We start from the raw sequence: 23,011 nt of genomic DNA, 5'->3' as shown, positions 1-23,011 counted from the left end.
TATTTCAAACTTTTGTCTTACATTTTGTTTTGATGTCAAATTATTAAATTCAACAGAAGGTTCAAAAAAATATTTACTGATAATTCAGCCATTTAACTAAGAAGACAAACTTCTTCACCAGTGCAAAGATTTTTATTAAAAAGTTACTGTTATCTTCCAAACCCTTTTTGAAGGCCATCTTTTCCATTGCTTTTTTTATGGCAATCTCCTTTTCCCGATTTTCTTCTGTTTCCCTTTCAACTGAACATATTGACGTTCCTGGTGGAAAATAGTGTCTAATCTTTTTGGAGGAAACACCGGTAACCTTTATAGTCTGTTGTAAAGCAACTATGTCCCCTGTGCTGCTGCTGCACACAGGGGACATAGTTGCCCAGGACATGTTGGGAAAAAGTATTTAATTTAATTTAAAGATTTCTTTCTAAATAATTCACCAGTCTTAATTGAGTATGTTATTCCTGCTAATATTTAAGCAGGATATGGACGTTGGTTGTATTTTCTGTAATATACTGTCACAAGAAGAGCTGCTTCTTTTACAAATGCCGCCCTGAGCAAATAGACTTAAACAACAAGCTGCAAGTATGCATAACATTATGCATGCAGCTTACTGTAAAAGGAAAGAATCACTCAGATACAATTTTAATAAACATTTATTTTTTTTAAAAAATGGTCACAACAAAGTTTAAACACCAACACAATTTGATTACAGGGACTATTTTAAACTTATCATACTTTGTTTTTTCATCATAATCCATTACATGTGAAATGGATTGTGAATGATGCGCTTCTAATATGAAATTGTGTCCTACATTCTAGTTTTGAAACAGTGAATTTTGAACTAAACCTGTTAAATAAAAAGAATCACAGAGAAACATTCACTTCAGTCAAACAAAATTAAGTAGCCCAAATAAAATTATTATTCCCAAAAGAGATGAGCCTTCCCATGGAGGGACAATTAAAAACATAAAATTTTTCTTAAGAATTAATGTTCTTTGAAAAACTGAATGAATGCCATTCCTCGCTAAAAGTTGCTTGCAAACAAGAATAGTATACTTGTAACAATATTTTATGTCATTGTTATTCATTGTGGTGAAATGGTCTCTTGTAGTCTGTTGAGTGGCTTTATAGATCAGAGCAATAATGTGTCTACAGTTTATGGGTTTTTCACAGCAGCAGATTCACAAAAGTATCAGCAAACAATTCAAAATGAAAATAACATTACACTGTTTTCTAATCTTCTCCATAAAAGCTCAATATTCCTTGTAAAGCTGTCATGTTGGTCTTTACCATCTAAGGTTTGTGTTCTTCTACACAAGATTAGAATAATCAACATACACCTGTATAAATATAGTCAGTTCCTTCAGACATATTGTTTTACAGTCATGTAGTTAGTTAGCCCTTGTGTTCTTCTCATTGAATTTTTCTATTCAAATTTTTTGCCCAGAACTGAGACATTTTCAACCTGCACAATAATACATGCTAACTTTAATGACAGACAAAAATTAAATAAAAAATTATCTGTATTTAGATTTTTGCATTAATACCCCAAGAGGCAGGAAGGATAAATGTAGAAATAAATAACAATTTACTGTCAAACTTGGTGCACATTGTTATAGTGTTTTTTTTTTTGTCACATTACCTGCTAGATGCCAATTTCAGTGTTGTACAGGGACTGACTTTGACTAGCTGTAACAGTGTAATGAACAGAGAGAAGTTAATCTTACTATCTTGTTAATACACTCCATAAACTCCTTTATGTTTTTTTTGTTGTTGTTTTTTTTTAAACAAGTCTTAGGTCTCCCACTTGAATTGATTTTCAGGTTATACAGTACAAATTCTGTGCTTTCATCTCCATTGACGAGAGCAATGTTTGTTTGTTTTTACTTTATATTAAGGAATGCTCAGTCTGCGATAATTTATAATACCATCATTTATTATTCAACAAAAAGCTTCCTCCTTTCCTTGCTCATAAAGTATGTGAATTTACATTGGATAGAGCAAATACCCAGTAAAGGATGACTGCACATACTGTCCAGCATAAAGTCCTGAGGCTTGATCTGATGGCATTTGAATATACACAGTGTCCCCAGGTTGGAGAGGTAGGACTGCACTTCCAGAGGCTTGGTCTAAGGAACCTTTCTTGTATTCGTCGTATGTATACATTACAGGCTCATTGTTTCTCATCAAAGCCACCCACACGTTCTCTCCCTTGCAATGAATGTGGTAGGCAAAGTAGTAAATGCCAGGGATGTCACAGGTGAAGATTCCTGTCTGAGGGTTGTAGTTTTGGCGGCCATTGTACAACAGCTTATCAAAAACAACTGGACTCCCCACAGGTGGGAAGGGAGTGGATGCTACAGCCGTAAATGCTGGCATTTCAAGCCCACTGGAACCCATTACTTCAGCCCCATATTTGCTCTTTTTGCCATAACTTCCAGCTTTAACACCATCTAGTCCTGGTCCCATCTCAGAAAGAACCCCAGCCATTTCTGGAGAAAAAACAGGTTCACCAGGTGGTCCTGGTGGTCCAGGTGGACCAGGTTGACCTGGCTGTCCTGGGAGTCCAGATGGTCCCTCTCTTCCTTGGGGTCCTGCAGGACCAGGCAGGCCTGGACTCCCAATGACTGCAGTGCCTGGTGGACCAGGAAGTCCATTTTCTCCTTTAGGTCCTGTGGGACCTGGAGATCCCATTGGTCCAGCTGTACCATCTACTCCAGGGATTCCTTGAGGTCCTTGAATACCCTTTTCCCCAGGTAATCCAGCCATTCCTCTTAAACCAGGAGTTCCGGGGGGACCAGCTATACCAGGTAGACCTTTATACCCATCAGCACCTTTAGGACCACTTGGTCCAGGTGGACCTCTAGGACCTGGTTCCCCAATTTCCCCAATTAGACCAGTCTTACCAGGTAGCCCTGGAGGACCAATGTCACCTTTGGCCCCATCCAGCCCTTTAGGTCCTCCGTCTCCACAATCTCCTTTAGCACCAGGTGCACCTACGCTTCCAGGTTGTCCAATCGGTCCTGGAGGACCTGGTGGACCACTTGGTCCAGGAGGTCCAAGCATTCCAGGTAATCCACCATGGCCCTTATCTCCTTTAAGTCCTGGAGGTCCAGGTGGTCCATTCATTCCTTTATCACCTTTTGGTCCTGAAAGTCCTTGTTTGCCGAATCCTGGAAGTCCTGGTTTTCCTGGCAATCCTGGTGGTCCTGGAGGGCCTTTTTCACCTGTCCTTCCTGGTTCTCCAGACAGACCATTCTGACCTGGCTTTCCTTGACCAGGTAGACCTGGTGGGCCAGGTGGTCCTCCTTTCCCAGCTGGCCCAGGAATCCCAGATTCTCCAGGATGTCCTTTATGTCCTGGTGGCCCTTGTGGACCTGGCAAGCCATTCAACCCTGGTTTTCCAAAACCTGGCAGCCCTCTTGGGCCAGCCGGTCCAGGAGGCCCAGGAAGTCCTTTGTGACCAGGCTGTCCTGGCAGGCCCAGTCCTTTGTCTCCTTTTGGTCCCGGTAATCCAGGCAGTCCTGGCAGGCCCTTGTGACCTGGTTCTCCTTTGCCACCTGGCTGTCCTGGTAATCCCTGCATCCCTGGTTTACCTATTCCAGGAAGTCCAGGTGGGCCCGAGGGTCCCCGAGGACCTGGTTGACCAGTGGGGCCTTCTTCACCTCTCGGTCCCATTTTTCCCTGAGGCCCAGGCTCACCAATTACACCTGGTTTTCCTGGCATTCCAGGCAAGCCTAGTTTCCCTATTCCAGGCATTCCTGGTGGACCTGGAGGTCCCAGTTGGCCTTCAGGACCAGGCAGACCATCTCCTGGAGACCCAGGAGGTCCTGGAGGTCCTGGAGGTCCCTCTGGTCCAGGTGGTCCAGCTGGGCCTTGTTCTCCCAGGGCAGCTCCTTCTACTGCGCTAGGAATTGTTACACCTGTGAGCAATTACGTAGATGTTAAATACAGAAAGTGACAATTTACAAAAATACAGAAAAGCATTTAGTCCCAAAATTATCACCTGCAACAGCACATTCCTCTACAAACAGTGATTCAATCTGACCTCCAATAACATTATGATCAAGCTGTTAAGCTTTCTAGTCTGACCAAAAATATTTATGACCAATCAGGGAATAAACAGTGAACCTATGAAGCTGTCCAGAGATGTTTAGTTCTGAGACATCAGCAAAAACAATCTCTGTACTCAGTGGACTTTGCTAAATACTCTCTAGATTGGGATCCATATAGAGTAACGACCTGTATGTACTTCACAACAACAGAGAAATTTGTATCTGAGGTTGGAAGAATGAGACCAAAGTTATTTCAATCAAGGCATTTGAAACTTAAAGAAGAAATCAAGTTCAAAACTACTGGAAATTCTCATATGTGCTACATTGCGTTGGTCAGTGCATAAACCATGGCCATTGCAAATTTCTGATATATTTTGGACAACACACAAGCAAGATTTCTGCCTCCAAGGCATGACACATTTGTTCATGTGTCATAAACAAACAACAGGAACTCCCAAACCAAAAATGAAAGAACAGAAATTTCATCAATCTGTAGTTTCACCCAGAGAGAGCAAATTTCTTTGTTTCTAAAGCTCTTATCAGAGTAAGGGTGTCAGGGTGTGAAAACACTTCTAAACTATACTCTGTACAATAATGCAACTTGAACTTTACCATTCTGCGATGAACAAATAGTATTTATATTTTTCACATTTTTGCTGATTTTTCCATGTGTCAAAGTATATGCACATGGTCAATGTGTTGCTGTGTTCAGAAGGATTTCTAACCTTTGTCTTTGCCAGCATTGTAGTTTCCCCCTTTCCGAGGATTTTCTTTGGCTTTGAGTAGGGGCATCTGAGGAAGTTCCTTCCTGTAGTGTGGAAACTGCATGTAGGGCACTTCTTTGCCAAGATACTGTTGCTGAGGAAAACCTCCCTTGCCCATGTTAATGTGCTGAAGGTGGTGCATTGGCTGGTATGGCTGAGGGTGTTGCGTGTGTCCGTAGTACGCACCACCAGTCACAGATATGAAGACGACAAACTGGAGCAAAACAGTGGCGAGGGGCCCAATAAGGGGAGGCATGACCAAAGCCTGTGGAGAGAGTGAATAATTAATAATATTATATGGGACACAACTGATTTATCTCTTGCAGCTGAACATCGCATTTCTAATGTTTTATATTCAGACAGGAAGCAACAACCACACTCTGTCTCCCTCTCCTGGACATTTCTAACAATTACACTTGCCATTTGCTACTGAGATAGTCGGAATTTGGGAATTAGTTATGTTATTTTATATAAACAGATAATATCAACGAATAAATAGCTTTGTTGGTATTTTTGTTTAGCATAAATCCAGATTAGTTGGTCTTGGAGATCAGCTCCAAATAGGAGAGAGGCAAGCAAAGTAAACTTCTTTTGTCTTCAAATGCCTCTAACCTCAGAAACGTCAAGCTGATTTATGCAAATGTTATTTAATGCATCTGTTGCCACAGTTATTTACTCTGGGACTGATGATCATAAACACATGAAATAATCAGGGCTCCATAAGCACAAAGATTGCTACATATGCACTATTTCTAGTCAGAGTAACAATCTGATGCAAAAGAAAGGTTGTCTATAAACACCCAAAATGGCACTTGGGATTTAGTTTTGTACACAGCTTTACTTCACACAGGAAAGCTGTATGTGGCCTTCATTTTCTATGCCAAAAAAGTTGATTCGTCTATCCAAAAAAACTGAAGCAGCAAGTGCAACAGAGGCCAAGACCAAGGCCCCTCTTTGTCAAGCCATTATCTTTACCCTCCAGGAAATCCTAATCTGGAAGAGACTCAGCCACTGAATAACTATTTAGAACCTTTTCACAGAACTGTGAAACATTCTGAACTGGCTCACTCAATGGTTGTGTTTGGTTCTTGCAAAAAAATCTCAGAGCTTTTTGAGACAAAAATAATTTCTACAGACGTTGCAGAAAATAAAGGCTACTCATTATAAACTAAACAAACTATTATGCGCATGCATATGATATACAGTAAACATAAACACGAAATCACAGAAAAAAAAAGCATTTTTAATCAGAGAAAGTGGGATTCCTGGGGACAAATTCCTGGTATGTGTGAACATACTTGGCAAAGAAAGCTTGATTCTGATTCCTTTTCTTTTTCCCAAGCTTATTATTTTTGCCAGACACTGAGATACCCCAGTGTCTGCGTTAAGGCGACTTTCATTTGAAACCCACACAATTAATCAATTTCTATGTTTATACAGGGCTGCACAGTGGCGCAGTTGGTAGAGCTGTTGCCTTGCAGCAAGAAGGTCCTGGGTTCGATTCCCAGCCGGGGTCTTTCTGCATGGAGTTTGCATGTTCTCCCTGTGCATGCGTGGGTTCTCTCCAGGTTCTCCGGCTTCCTCCCACAGTCCAAAAACATGTCAGGTTAATTGGTCTCTCTAAATTCTCCCTAGGTGTGAGTGTGTGTGTGCATGGTCGTTTGTCTTGTCTGTCTTTGTGTTGCCCTGCGACAGACTGGCGACCTGTCCAGGGTGAACCCCGCCTCTCGCCCGAAACGCAGCTGGAGATAGGCACCAGCAACCCTCCCGACCCCATTAGGGAAGAAGGGTGTAAGAAAATGGATGGATGGATGTTTATACAGTTTAAGACTGGAGTGCTGATAGGTGTAGGCTGGTTGGGTGTTACAGAATATTCCACTTCACAATGTTTGGTTGAGTTTATATTGTAACACTTCACAGCCAGAGTCTATCCACAGCACTTTGAATTAAAACAAATTCAAATCCTGTTTCATACAATGAGGATCAGTCTATTCAATACAAGTAATTACAATCCAGCTGTCATGATAATGGAAACCACCACTTTTCTATATGAAAGAGATGTTGTTGACTAAGTTTATTATTGCTGTACTCAGTATGCCTAAGGCACCAAAAGCAGCATCACTCCTTCAAAGGCTACTTCTCATCGAAACAGACAGTGACACGGCCATGTCAAAATTACCAGAAACATGAGAAAAGCTCAAAGTAGGAGAATAGCTCAACATCTCCTAAAGTTTGGAATTTAAATCAGGCAATTCTACATTTGCTGTGAATACTGGAGAAAGACATCCTGAAATTTAGTTTTATCCGAATTTTAGGATTGTTGAGCCTTTAATGTCTTTCAAAGTCAATAGATCCACCCTTTAACTAAGAGTAGAGTTGATTGGTTGAACAACAGATGAGTTTAAGACCTATGAGAACACTGTAGTTGGAGCATAATCAATGTATTTATGCTGAGTTAGTCTTCTAATTGTAGGCCATGAAGATTGCATAGAGGTCTGTTTCTCTGTGTGTAAATGTTGCATACTTAGACAAATTTTGCAGCTCCAAAATTGGTGGGTCCATAAAACAAAAACATATATATATATATATATATATATATATATATATATATATATATATATATATATATATATATATATATATATATATATATATATATATATATATATATATCCACAGATTAAGATAGTTGCAAAAATGTGGAACAACATGAGGAATAATGTGGTTTACAAGAGGGAGCAGTTAATTAACAAAGCAAAAGCAAAACTGAAATACCACCACAAATAAAGTCACAAATCCCACAGGAGTTGAAAAGGACTTGTTGTGAATGCAAAGCAGGAGCAAAGATGATCAAACCATCTCCTCCATCAATTATAAAGGGCAATGTGAGATTGTTGGCTAACAAGTTGGATGAACTCCATGCCCTGACAAGGACTCATTTTTAAAAAAAAAACCCTCTGGAATAACTCTGCTGCATAAGTCTCCACAACCTTAGCATTAATTTGGATTTTGTCTGAATCTTTAGTCTGTTAAACCCCCAAACCAAAAAATAAAATGACAGCCAATCAACATTTCATTCAGGTGTGTTGGCAGCTCTTGTAAACTGAACCTGGCACCTCTGATGTAGGTCTTACATGCTTACAGTTTCTTTAAGCATTGTGCAGCCAATCTTGGGAAATTTTAGATACCCACTTCTGAGAAAACTGAAAACTGCACTCAACGGTACCGTTGAGTGCTGGGGGTGCGGACGGGCGGACGGACAGTGTATTGCAAGAAGGGGGAGGAGGTCTGACTGTATGCTAACCTCTCTCCCTCCAGACATGCTATTTTATTCATATGATTATAAGTAATTTCCACTATCAGTAATAATGTGTCTACCAGAGGATTCCTCTGGTCACTATCTTTCATTAGAGCCCTCATTGATGACTGTCCGTTGAAGCACTGAGGAGTTACAGTTATTTGAAGTTAGCATATCAGGTGTTGTCAAAGTATGCCATTTGGAGACTCCGAATGGCACACTTTGACAACGTCTGTACATCCTCAAAAATAAACATGTCCAAAGTGACATTTCTTTTTTGTGCTATTTTGATCAGTTTTGAAATCCAGGAGCAGAATACTTTATTCTACAGATCTATTGTATTTTTCTGTCCATACATTCAACACTCAATGTGCATTTACAAGAAATAAAAATGAAAAATCTGGGTAAAGCAAAGTTTTTATTTTTTTTATTTTTGTGTTGCAAACATAATAACTACAAACTACTTACAGTTAAAGTTTTTTTGACTGCAGAAATAGAAAATTTAGCTTGTCATCTTCATAAAGGGACCAAGCTTTTGCATGTACTCCAAATTGTTCAAGAACAGCAGCTGATTTAATTTGGGTAAACCTTTTCAGCCGTTTTTGGCGATTTAGCGGGTGAGGGTTAAGGAGTTAAGGGGCTAGACATTTTTCACTAGAGAATAATCTTTCTCACAGCAGAATGATGGACTTCAAAATCTCTGAGTATGGCCTTTTCCACCCTTCATATTTTAATTGACAGCAACAATTGCTTCCCTTGGCTAATACTGCAAATTAGCCAAATCAACAAATGTATCCTTCTGTTACTAGTTAACCAAGCTCATTTTCAGGGCAGCATGTGAGGAAGCTAATTATATTCTGTTTTTCCTGTTTATAAATCAGTTCATGTAGATTTCAGTTGGATTCTCTGAACAACATTCAGCCAACAATGAAGGTTATAGTTCAGATACTGTGTTCCAAATATTGATACTGCAAGAATATAGTCTCTTAAGTCACTAAAAGTTAAAAATGTAGCGCAGAGGTTGAAGCTTCAGCAAAATATCACCTATTTTCTGACTATGTCACATGAATGTGCTGTGAGTGAACAAAAAGGAGTTAGAGAGTTTTGTTATAAAACAAAAGGGAGGGGGAAAGTAAGAAATAATGCTTATTAAAGCACTGAAAACATTAGCAGCTCAGCAGAACCATAATGATTCATGACTTTGTGACTATAATGGTCAATATAGAAAAGCAAAGCAACCTAACAGTTACAACGGTATCTCACCATGATCAAAAACACAGATGTTTCCTTCAAAAACAGTAATGCCTGAAAAAAAAAGTCCTATCTAAAATGTTAATCTGATACCATCACATAACTTTGCACAGAGAAGGTTTATTTTTTTCAGGTTTGATACATTTTCTGAAATGAGTATTTGTAGCTAAAATAATTGATAGGCTTCATTCCCCATCACTTAGCTCTTAGCATGACACAGTGAAAATATTAATTTAAATTGAATTAAGGTGTTTCACATCAGATCTCAGCGGATGAATGTGACAGTCATGAACACTCGAGACAGTGGAGTTCAACAATGGAAATATATATTAAGCACAGCTTCCATTTGTCTCCAGAAACCGTGTCCCATTGTGAGACAGACTGTGTTCTCCCTGTCTCTGTGTTCGCAGCTCAGAGTTGCGAATGTCCGGTTCTTGCCCTCCATGGCCTTTTTTGCTCTTGCGTTTGACTAACTCGCTGAAGGCACCGGAGGTCACAGGACGGCTCGGTTTGCTAACAGTCTCAAAAATCCTGAGGCGATGAGATGTGAGCACAGAAATGCTTTCTTATGCTAGTCCTGAGTCTACACTCTTTGTGTAAAAAAAAAAAGGCATTTATTATTTAACTTCAGTTGAATATACCGGTAGTTAAGAGATTAAAATCTATTTGAAGGTACAGTTCAGGGTCTTCGTGGCTCTTTGTAGCTTAATAAATATCCCTTGGTATCTTCCTTTAGCATGAATTCAGGAGGAATCTATGCTAAAGCTTCATGTTAGCTTCATCTTCATAGATGAAGCTAACATGTTGACAAACAGAGAGGCAACAGGACATAAAAAGTGTTTCTGGTCAGATTAATTTAGGGTGACCAGACGTCCTCTTTTTCCCGGACATGTCCTACTTTTCAGACCTAAAAAAATGTCCGGGGGGAATTTAAAAATCGTCCGGGATTTTGGTCAACTGCCTCAAAACACATTACATAGCTTACAGTGCATTGTGATTAGATTGCCACTCCGTTCCACTACTCCATTCCAGGTTTCTTTGTATGGCAAAGAAATCGGTAGCACATGTGTGTCCGCCGATTCTACCCCCCCCAAACCAACAACAACATATCAGTTTCAGTAATTGCTTTTGTATAAATTTTTACTTTGTCCTGTTTTTCTGACAGTTGATCTGAAAGAAAACATTCGACATGTATTTATCATCGTATCATCCAAACCACCCCGATGTCCCCTGTACACCATCAACTATTTGTCATGTTTTTTTTTTTTCTTTTGTTAAAACTCTTAATCTCAAGTGGCCTTTGGTTGTGGTTACTTGGTGAAAGGAAAAAAAAACATTTGTAGCTCCTTCTCTCCCTGAAAGCAGCTTTTAGCACAGAGTACCTCATAAAATTAACACATGCCCAAGTCACGTCAGAAACTTTCTCACTCAAACAAATACTGTGCACATACTATTGGACCGCAGCTCCTCCAAACACACTGTCACAGCTGTACACTAAATGAGCTAAGTGTTTGCCTCCCTTTCTCCCCCCATCCTATCCCTGCCATCAGTCTTGGTCTTTATGGCATTCTTTAGGCCCTTTGTGCGTTTCTGGTTGTTATTGAATAATGCAAACATGGGGGTTGCAATGTTGTTCAAGCAAATAATCAGTTTCAAAAGTTACGTGTTCTTGAAAAGAAGCAGCAAAACAATTTAAGGTCCTACTCCCTGCGGGATGCTTTATATATTCAGATTAATTCACACATCAGTCCATAATACACTGATGTGAAATTACCAGAATGGATTAATTTAGTCATTTTAGAGGATAGCTTAAGACTATTTTTCTATATAACCCTCCCATGCATCAGCAAGTATACAGGAGCATCTAAATAACTTAAAATGTTATTGATATGTTTACTCATTCCAGTAATTAATCTTAAAAAATGAAACTTATATACTGGAGAGATTCATTGCACACAGAAACATCTTCAAATATAATGGGGAAAAAGTTGATGCTTTCAAAATAGAATAACATAGAAAGGGTCAATTTCAATACAGAAAATTACATAGCAGTTATGCCAGGCAATTTCCTCCCAATATCAAATCAATACAGTTATAAAGGTCCTTAGATATTAACTGAAGCCACCAATATCAATTAAGTTTATTTATTTATTTTTTACATTCAAGGTTGTCATACTGTAGCAGGACAGGCATTGCATTTCTGGCTGATGGCCAGCCATGTGGGTTTGAAGAATTTTTTTGTAAATGTGGTCTGCCAGTAGGTGGCCTGTTAGGACAGGTTTCCAATCAAAGTATGTGTTTTTTTAATTATCCCAGAAACTGGGTAAGAGCACCATCAGCCCTCAGGTCTCAGTTGGTGCGTTCTATCTTAAATCAGAAACCTTCAATAGGGAATCTCACCCTGTCATGAAGGATTTGGGAAGCTGTGACTGACAAAAAAAAAGTAAGACATACCAGAGAAGGAGAACATTATACAGCATATCAGTTGGAAGAGACAGAGATCCTGCAGGCTAGCGGCGCTGTTTACTCTGCAGTTTTTCTCACCAAACTGCTGCTCTCGCCCCCGTCGCATTCATCTGTCAGTTTGGCTTCAACTTTCTGCACATATGCACGCATGCAGCGGGACTGAATGAATATTTGCCTTCAAGCACAGCTTCTCTTTCTCTCTCTGACACACAGACATGGATGCATATAGTTGTTTGTGTCATGCAGCAGCCTGGGTTAGTAAATGTTCTGCCTTGGTCTCCGCATGATGATGTGGAGACTTAGTGCTGCACAGATCAAATTTCTAGAGTCTTTCAGAGCTTTTTGTTTTGAAAATAGATCAAATAGTGGGAGTAAATTCTTAAAAGTTGTTCATTTTGATGTAGCTATATTGTATGGATTATTAAAGTGAATGTAGCAGTAGTAAAGTTTTTCCTTTACTGGTTAATGCAAGGTGATTCCAAAGAATATATATTTAAATGAGAAAAATAAAGTTATTTAAACTGTAACTAGATATGAAAGAGACATGCGGTTATAATCAATCTGAAAGTTACATTTATTAAAGCCAACATTCATGCAGCCCAATTAAATATACCACAAAAAAAAAAATCTGAACAAAGAGATGAACTGAATAAGGTGAGGAGCCTACCTTCTGAGGAACCTGTTTATGGGGAAATAACCACTCCAATCACACTAACAGAGAAAACAGCAGCCTGAGAGAGCCTCTCCTGGCGGATGTGCCAATAAGAAACACTCACCTTGTGGACAGAGCTTTTATCTGCTGCAGGGTGGAGCCTCTGGGGTGGGTGGGAGAGAAGAGCAGAGACACATCGGACAAGAGTAAATACAATATCCCCAAAAATACGCTGGACCATAATTTATGGTGACAAAACATGTTCACGTCTGCTTGGTAAGCAAACACAGATGATGACAATGATGAATCATGAGTATTTTCTTGTTAACTATGTATTAAGTTGAACATTGAATGCAGTGGAAGAAAAGTCTAGAAAAACTGGATATAAAAGTAAAGAAAAAAAACACAAATAGTGGAAGAATTGCACAGCATCTGAATAATTTTTTGTCAAATTCAAAAATACTTTATTGAACCCTAAGGAAGATTAAATCTTGATGTAACTCATTTAATTAAAGAGCTATTGTAGATGGTGATGGCTGTGGGCAGAAAACATTTCCTGAAGCAGACTGTATTACAACAAATGAAATGGTGAATATATCTGTATATGCATGAAATGCATCCATTAAGTTACAAATAATATAACAATAGTCTGCACTTCTCCACCTTGTGATCAAAGCTGTAATTAATCATTTGTAACAGTAAAGGATAATTCCTACAAACTATTAGCATGCTATTTTTATTAAATATAGCATGACCTTAAAGAAAAACACGGAATGCAGTCGTATAATAATTTTCTTTTGTTGTTGTTTGGCATATTTTACTTTTCACTCCATTATTGCAAGACTATGACTCTACATTAGGATTAATGTAGAGTTTTTGATTGAATAAGATTTGTAAGACATTTCAATCACGTCGATATAAAAACAAGAATAAGTCAATGTGAAACTTGTGTCCTTGTGTGAAAAAAAGTCAATCAGCATCATCTTGGTGGAACATTCAGCCTCAGCCTCAGACTGAAAATATACTTCTCCTCTGAGGGTCTTTGTCATCCTCTGACGACAGTCTTTCCAGGGCAGGCTTTAACACCTGGGTACAACAACTTCCTTTTGACATCTCTCTAACTCTGACGTGTCAGACAGACTAAATATATACAGTCTCAATGTGCATGAGGTGTGGCTTATGTACTGCTTTTCTGTTTTCACGTATATACACTCTTATTTTAAAGCTGTTTAAGAGATAGCGTCTTTGTCTTAATTTTGATGACTAATTTAATGTCCTGGTTGTGTCTCAGTGTGTGTGTGTGTGAAATGGACAGGGAATACAAGAGACTCCAAACTCACACCAGGGTGTAAAAGGGCGACTGTCTAGCGGCATCACCAAAAACCAGCCACCAGCTTAGTCAGTTCTGCTGACTAATCTGGTGATTTGGACGTTGATGGATGCTAAATGTAACGGACCGTTTAATTGGTAAACATTTTTCTTCTTCTGGATGGAATAAGCAAAAACAATTGTGTGGAAATGATTGGTTTGGCTATATAAGTGCTCTTTTATGAGACACTTGCAGACGTACAGTTTGAGGTGCTGTGTGAAACGTACACGGCAGACAGGGGGTGATGAGCTGTGTGTGTGTGTTTGTCCTCGCGCTTCAGTCCTCTTTATGTTCTCCTAATGAAGCCTCAATGGGCCTAAAAACAGCCTAAAATCCTGGACCAGTTCAGAGCTGCTGGATCATGTGACTTCCACAGGTCTGAGTTTTCATCCGTCTGTGTTTCAACAGTGGTGATTAACAGGCTTCGTCCACTACTCAACAATTTCAGCAGAACAAAAGAAAAAGGTTCTTAAATAAGTAATAAATATCTTGCATCCTCCCCAACACTGAACAGTTTATTTTCAATAGGAAGAATGAAATTTATTTCATACTCTTGCTTCGTTAACCTTGCTTTACCAAATCAAGCATGTCTTCTTGTTTCTACCTGTACTATCTATTTTTATCACACAATCTAAAATGAAACAATAAGTTGGAAAAACATCAATTTATTTAGAGGTGAACAAAAACTAACTGTGGTTTCTGAAATGTAAATTATCTAGAATAGCCTGTTAGTGTTTTCAGATCAGTCATCACCATTTAAACAAAAGAATGAAAAGTCTAAAAATTTAGACTTTCTTGTACACATATGGATAAATCTGTCAACTTGTTTTATTTTTTTTTTTTTGCAAAACAAATTGTAAGGCTTATTGTTAAAACTGGCATTTAAGCGATTAATTGTTTTTGAAAATTCCTAAATATTTGTAAGGACTGGAGTTAATTGGTATTGTTTAAGAAAATTGTGAAAAGATAAGTCAGGCCATCTTCACAAGTTACATTTTGCACTAGCTGGGAGCCACAATAGTGCAAAATGTGTGCAATAGCAAGAATAAATGGAATTTCTTCTGAAATACTGACATGGATCTATAGAGTTCAGTCCTCAGTAACATTCACAGTTACTCATGTGGCCCCACCCAGACAGCTGCCCTATCCTAAACGGGCAAAAAGTGTTTTAAAGGTTTCCTTTCTGACACCTCAGGAAACATTGAAATATGCTCTCATGTTGTTTGGGGTTTGGCTTATTGATTCTAGTTTCATTATTATTCTGTGTTCCTTAGTTTCTCTCTTTAAGCAGACCAGCTGTGTTTCCTTGCTGGTTCTTCATGTTTAATCCCATTACTTCCCTGCTGACGTTTTGCTCCTAGATTCATGTTTTTGTTCATTGTCTTTCATTAAACATTCTTCATCTACTTGCTCTCTCTGCTTCTCTGCATTTGTGTCACCACACCTTATCATGGTGCATATACATGATCACCTTGTTATACAGGTAAATACAAAACCTCAATGGTACAAAACCTGAAACTGTCATTAAGATGAAAGGAGCTATGGATATTAGGCATTATAATGCAGTGTGCCATGATATTTTTTCTTGGTTTTTTTTGCATGCAAAAGTGTTCATTCGACCCATTGCTTTACTGTTTAACCCATAGTAAAGCTACGCTGAGTTTTTTCGGAGCAGTTTATGAGTTGTCGGACTGTAGCTTGGTCACATTTTCAGATGAGTTGATGTAAGGCTCCAGCATTCCTTGCTCCATTCTTCTTTACCGTGAGGCAATGCAGGAATTTGCCTGGTAAACAGAAGCAAACATCTAAAAGTGTCTGTGTCACCTCATCTTCAGGCACAGAGGGCTGTGGAATTTAGACGTCCTATAATACTTGTGAATGATAATCCTTATCAGCCAGGATCATTAGCCTTTAATTAGCCATTTATGTATATGTTCTGTGATGAAACACAAGTTAATCTTTTCAAAGAGTGAGCTATTATTTACGGCTGTATGATGTCACTCAGCCAGTAGAGAACATTTTCAAGAACAAGGACCTTGTCGGGGTCATACTATGCTTTTCAACTCCAGCATAATCAGCTCCTTTCTTATTATTCTTATTATACTTTTGGTATTTTAAGTTTTTGCGCCTTTGCAAAGCTACAATGAAAATTTTAAGGCATTCAATTTATATAATGTAACATTCACATTAATATCCTCTTTTTCAAGAGAGACATGACCAGGAAGGCAACAAGACATACTTCTATTTTTTCTAATTCAGCTGTTGCCATATATTAAAGCATTAATACTTTGACCTCATGATTAGCATAGTAACATTTTCGACGAAGTGCAAAACGATGGAGGAAATAGTAAGGTTGGACAATCAGATACAAATGTTATAAGAAATCAGTGACAGATGTTTTGAGCTTCTTCAAGGCAATGAACACATACATGTCCAAGGGCAGTGGGCTATAATAATACAGAACATATTTTACAGTCCCACTGCTGTAAGCTGTGGAACTGAGAATCCCATCCATGCAATGGGAGAACATAAAAACTCCATGCAGAAAGAATGGACCATGTTGCTTCATGGCATCAGGGCTACCAACTGTGACTCAAGGAATGTGCACGGTGAAAGCGTGTGACCCATATAAAGAGGCCGTCGCACGTTCAAGTCCCAGCTTGTTGACCTTTGCCACATGTTTTATGACCGATTCTACTCAAAACCTCTAAAACGTCCGTAATTCTCAGGGTGTGAAAAACTTTATTAAGGGCAAGTTTTGACAGAGTCAAAAGTATGTTCTAATCAGTGATGTCAGTAACGCGTTAATTTGTAACGCGTTACTGACGTCGGACCACTTTTTCCAGTAACGAGTAATATAACGCGTTGCTATTTCAAATCCAGTAGTCAGACTACAGTTACTTATCAAAATCATTTTTGCGTTACTATCTTCTTTTGTTATTTAATCGTATTTCCTCTACGTGTCTTGTCGAATGACCGACGTCTCTATGAGACAGAAATGTAAACAATGGAGGGAGATGCGCATTTTGTTGGTGGAAAAACTGGAACTATTTTGAGTTTCTGTCGACAAGTCCCATTATTGTAAGCGGCTTTGGGCTTCATTTTTTAAAGTCGCTTACAAATTTAATGAGCGGCGGGTTGCGCCTTTTTGGGCTCGTTTTTGAACGTGAAGTTGCTCATTTGGGTTTGGAAATAAGCAGAGACTCATAATAAATCCCAGAATTTGTCCGTCATTAAGGTAGTTTTAATCAGTCTCTCCCTGTTCATCATTTCTCAGATGATCCGTCCCGCTGTGTCTTTGTTAATGTCAAGTTAATATATTACCTCTGAATGACGTCGAGCTTCGCGTTGCGCTCCAGAAAACTGCAAACATCGAGACCAATATGAACAGCGCAATAAACGTGAAAACAGCCACGAATAAACGTGTCCGTAGTTGCCAATAACTATAATGGCAAGTTAACGCCATTATGATTATTAATATTAAGATTAGTGTCACAAATCTGTGCAGCCATCTGAGCTGTGGAGCTGCAGGAGGAGCTCTGTGCTGTGACACCAAACGCAGGGCCGTAACACAGAACCTGGAGGCTGGGGGGAGGGGGGGCTTTAAAATCCTTCTTGGAGTTTTCCAGACAACAGTAGACCACACAAATCAGTCACATTTTTGATTTTTTTGTTTTTTCTACAATCTCCTCTTCAGTTCACCCTTATCAGTGGAGACACATTGTTGATGTTACCATTATAAAATAACTTACAAAAAAGTATTGGCAAAGCTCAATGTGATTTTCACAGTAGGTGGAGTGTTGTTGTTAGCAGCTGCTGAAAGTAACTAAAAAGTTACTTTTAGTGTAACTTAGTTACTTTCCAAATCAAGTAGTCAGTAATATAACTAAGTTACTTTTTCAAGGAGTAATCAGTAGTCTGATTAAAGTTACTTTTTCAAAGTAACTATGCCATCACTGGTTCTAATACTCTTCTTCTATTTTGAAGTACATAGTATCCAACCATACATTTGTATTTCCGAGTTGCTTTAATTAACCAAAAAATGTAACCTTTAATCTAGCTATTTTTACATGATTCTTAAGTAATTTACCACAATTTCCATTTCTTCACTGACTGGGATGACTTCACCTCCAACCTGTTATGTGCTGTAAGGATATTTCTTATTCTTTGGTCTTCAGTATGTTTAAAAGACATAAATAATTTGCTTAAAGAGTCTCCTGTGTCATGTAAAAATGTCCATCTCAACGTCAAAGAGGTCAGAGGTTTGTTGCTCCATTTTTTAAGAAAACAGTGTTGCCACTCACACTATTGGGCTCCCAGGACTTGTACCACAGTATCCCTCTCTCTTGCAGACCTCCACACCATCTGTGGGAGGCATTCCATTGAGGTCAGCATCCCAAGACCCTCAATTTTCCCCTCTAAGACCAAACATGTAGCAAATATTGCCCAGTTTTCACTTTGAATGAGCATCATGCATCACAGCAGCCTTTCAATTACATTTAATATACGTAGCAAAATCTGCTTCAACTTCAAGCAACAGTTCAGACATGAAAACTCCCTTTCCTTAGAGACAAACACATTGAGCAGGGAAGTCTCCTCTTAGTCTGCTGGACCTGACTACAAATAATGTTCTTACGAGGGTCATAGTGTACACGCATGCGTGTCTCTGTGTGTAAAAGCCGTGCTTAGCTCTGAACGTTTGCTCTTAATGGACGGGGGTACACTTTCCCACTCAGGTAGTCTGAACGGAGACGAGTCTTCACACAGTAGTGGCACACAAAACCTTACACACATTCAGTGCAGTACACCACCTTGTGTTCAAACATGTTCAGTGTGCTTCCCCCCATGAACTCTCTACTTTCCATACCATATGCAGCACCTGGCTAACAATCCTTCAGTCAGTCAACAGCCTGTAACGTTACTGTCCGACCCTGGGCTGCCCGGTGATGACGTCAGCAATGTGAGAGAGATGGGTTTGCATCGTGACTCATTGAAAAGACTCATTATCTGGAGGACCATATTAAAAAGTGGTCTACCTCAGTTTAAGGTTTCCTCAAACCTTACAGAATTAATTATGCTTTTGTAACGAGGGAGGAAATAAATAAATAAATAAATCAATGCCGGTGGGATGTCTGTGAACAGTGGTGGCTCTTGCAATCTGCACCTTCTGCGACCTCCAAACCAAATAAAATGCAAAAAATATTGTAATTGCACAAAACACATAACCTCGTCTTCCTATTCTCAGCAGCAAGCAGTGGTCGTTTGTTCAGTGCCAACTCCCACTGACTGCACATACATGAAGAAATAGAAAATTTGTCTCGTAAATAACTAACATGTTAGATTTAATTGTCTGGTATTTATTGCTGGGCAAAAGAGGAATCAGACACCAATCACAGCAAAAGTCAAACGGCACAACTTTCTGAGAAAATAGTGGATACTCCTTGAAATTTGACATTGGATGTCTTTGGTTGTGGGAGCTAAATCAGCAGGTGCTGCTGCTCTCAACCTGGAAGACCAGAAACCTCTGAATCAAGCTCGCAGCCAGAGATTTCCTTTCACTACAAAAGATTTTTCCCATGATGGCAGATAATCACACAGTGTAAAATGAGTACTTTGAATATTTAAAAAAAAAAAATGTCATCTGACCATCAGAGAGTGATTTTTCTGAGTTCTCCAGTCCTTAAAATTAGATTTTTATTTTTTTCTCATCTCTATATTACCATGTTTATCAAATACCCCGCCTCTCACCCAAAACGTTCGCTGGTGATAGGCACCAGCACCCCTCCCAACCCCGCTCAGGACAAGGGTGTACAGAAAAGGGATGGATGGATGGATGGATGGATGGATGCTCATCTAATTAGCAACCCAGCACTTTAGCACAAAATAATTCAACTTCTAAGTTATCCATGAACATTTTTTAAGCTGCATGCCTGGATGGATATCTTATTAAAGTTTTTTTTGTTTTTTTTTTCCCTCCAGGGGGTCTTTTTGTGGGCCTACTTATATGACAGTAGGCTGACAGGAAAGGGGGAAGGACAGGGGGGAAGACATGCAGCAAACATTGGCTGGGTCCGGGAATCGAACCCACGACGGACACGTCGAGGACTCAAGGCCTCCAAATGTGGGTCGCACTATCCCCCACGCCACCACAGCACACCCATTAAAGTTTTTAAAGAGAGTTCTTGCTGCTGACTATTTTACACATTGTTCCTTTATAGAGACATGGCATTGCTAACATACTAATGTTTCTTTCTATGTTCTTTTTACAAATTTCCTGTTAGTGCAAGTGATCAGTTAAATTAAAAAAGTTACAAAACTGTTTCTAAAATCCAAAAGATACTTCAGTGACAATAATGTGCATCCATCTTACTACCTCTTCCTTCTATGCATGACAGCCTTGTCTTGCTTTTCTCAGCATTTGTAGCTCAGGAAAAAGCATTCTGTGAGGGATATGCCAAACAGATGCAGACAGTCTGTCGATTCCTGTCACCTGTGATTCATGTACTTATTTCTGTGGGATTTTTGGTAAGCGGAAGAAAGAAGTGACTGGCAGTCGAACATATTTGAGGTTGTTGCAGAGGGAGGAGCAGGAGTGACAAGGTTGCACGGAATAATAAATAGAACCAAGTACATTTTCTTTAAATGTGGTGGCTTTTAATTCTCTTTTGCGCCTTCCTCTGATCCAAATCAAAGTTGCTGTATCATATGTGTGACTGTAAACAACTGCTTTCCTTTTGAAATACTGAAGTGATCATAAATACTTACGTTCTCGTCTGCTTCTATGTTGCAAACGAAAAGTTTATTATCTGGCACTACAGCTTCAAATTAACCAGGGTCACGACATTGGCGAACCAGACATGAGCACAAACAAAAACACAAATGGACTTCACACTGACGTTTTTTCTGCTGGCATTGTGTGATTAATAGTTCTCATAGCTTTGTGTCAATTCTTGCACATTGTTTTCAGCTCTAACAACCCACATGTTGACATTGAGTTTGCTTGAGTTTAAGTCTACTGTCTATGATGAATCTAAAGACAAGATGATGTCTGAGTCACAAAAGAACAATATTTATCTGCATATCATGCTGGTCATAAAACGTGATGGACAACTTAACATGTTTATTATGTATTGCACGATAATAAAAAATACAGAATAAATAGTTTTTTGCTGTGTGGGTGGTATTTAAACCATACATTCATGTTACAACACAAACTTTAGTGCATGTTGCTGAGATTATTAATGACTGAAGAAAACAAAGTGGCATGTAAAGATGAAATGGAAGGACATGACACCCTTTTTGCTGATTCTCATTTATGAAATATTGCAAGATGAATCCCACTGAATAAAGAGTGAATTTGTTCATTAATTTGACACACCTTCTCGACTCAAATTAGGTCTTAACTTTAAACATGGGGGAGGCCCTATCTACAGCGGTCATTTGGCGAGAGGCATGGCATATCCTGGACAGGTCACCATTTCCATCAAATGTGTGCAAAACTTTTTTGATATTCTGTGGATGTAAAAAAGGAAAAAAAACACAACACAATTTAGTAATTGTTGCATCTCCATTAAGTAAGAAATGCAATAAAAGCTGCAAGCAGCCTCGAACGGTGAGGAGATAAGAGTTTTGTGTTTCAAGGAGAGTAGGATAACTTTGACCCCTGGCAACCCCACTTCACCATGCACAAAAACTCACCCTTTTGATAACTTTGAATCGGCCATGCCTTATGAACAAACTGACCAAATTTGAAGCTGATGAATGGAAATCCCTATGAGGAGTTTGATCGGATGCGAAGGCTGAAAACGGCCAAAACGGGGTCAAAATTGGAAATTCAATTCAATATGGCTGACTTTCTGTTTGACTTGCACTCTGACATTAATTGGATTTTCTGTGCGTCTTGGGGAGCTCTTCAAGTGTACTAAATTTCATGTCTCTATGATGAAGTAAGGTCACAGCAGAAGTTGCTAGGTGTTGCTGTTGTGCAATTTTTGCGACAACCTTAAAATACGTAAATATTTTTCTGCCAAGTTTGGTGGGATTTTGAATATGATAAAGCCTCCAAAAAGCCACCTCTTTAGGGGGGCAGAATCGTAAAAATAAACAGCACGATTACAATAGGCCTTCGCAGCGCTTAGCTGCTAGAGCCTAATTGAGATCACTTGTCCACGTGATGCCATAAAAAAAATCATGGCGGAGACAGATGTAAACACTTACATGAGATATATTCATAATTCAGCGACACAAATGCTGACCATCAGTCATCAGAGGAGGCATTGGCATCTTATTGAGGAATTTCAGGGACAAACTCTTATATTTGGAAGTGGCTATGAATGCGTCGTTTTGGGGAAATTGCAGTTGGCGATTTTTACAGGAGAGCTAAGGAAAAAAAAAAGGCTTTTCATTTCAGTTTTGCAAATTGTACAAATTTTGGTACAGCTGAAAAACCACTTCATTTTAGCGCAAAAACCTTTTATGGAAAAAAAAAAAAAAGTTTTGGTTTTGTAATTCCATCCATCCATTTTCTAACACCCTTGTCCCTCATGGGGTCAGGAGGGTTCCTGGTGTCTATTTCCAGCTAACGTTTCGGGCGAGAGGCAGGGTTCACCCTGGACAGGACGCCAGTCTGTTTCAGGGCAACACAGAGACAGGCAGGACAAACAACCATGCACACACACACTCACGCCTATGGAGAATTTGGAGAGACCAATTTAAGTAAATGATGTTTTTGGACTGTGGGAGGAAGCCGGAGTAGCTGGAGAAAACCCATTCATGCAAGGGTCAGGGAGAACTTGCAAATTTTGTGCAAAAAGACCCCAAGCTGGTATTTAAGCCCAGGGTCTTCTTAGCACAAGGCAACAGAGCTATCAACTGTACCACCATGCAGCCATGCACACAGAACTCCTAGATCTAAATCATATGGACCAGTGGTTTCTAGTAATTTGTCTAATTGGAGGAGTTTGCTCTGGATAACTCTCTTGGGTTAGCAACTACAGTTTTGAAAAGTGTTGGGGTCTCTACATTTTCAGCTTAAGAATAGTGGATTTTGTTCTCCAAAATTATTTAAAGATAAATGTGTAATTGGGATGCTACGGTGGCACAGGGGTTATGTCTTCCTCCCTTTCTCATGACCCACTTTCCTGTCAATTCACTATCAAATAA

General features: G+C 39.2%; 1 protein-coding gene across 1 annotated transcript; it reads right to left on the bottom strand.

The window, feature by feature from the left end:
• Positions 1-1,980: 1,980 nt before the first annotated feature.
• col8a1a (collagen, type VIII, alpha 1a) lies at positions 1,981-12,575 on the bottom strand. The gene is made up of 3 exons (XM_044130653.1): positions 12,496-12,575; positions 4,775-5,078; positions 1,981-3,917 (listed from the first exon to the last, which is right to left on the bottom strand). Exons 2-3 carry the CDS (start codon positions 5,067-5,069, stop codon positions 1,981-1,983), a joined length of 2,232 nt encoding a protein of 743 aa, XP_043986588.1. The 5' UTR covers positions 5,070-5,078; positions 12,496-12,575.
• Positions 12,576-23,011: the final 10,436 nt, after the last annotated feature.

This window comes from Gambusia affinis, linkage group LG11 (assembly GCF_019740435.1).
Source record: "Gambusia affinis linkage group LG11, SWU_Gaff_1.0, whole genome shotgun sequence".
NCBI classification, from domain to species: Eukaryota; Metazoa; Chordata; class Actinopteri; order Cyprinodontiformes; family Poeciliidae; genus Gambusia; species Gambusia affinis.
This window is presented reverse-complemented; position numbering and strand designations above follow the sequence as displayed.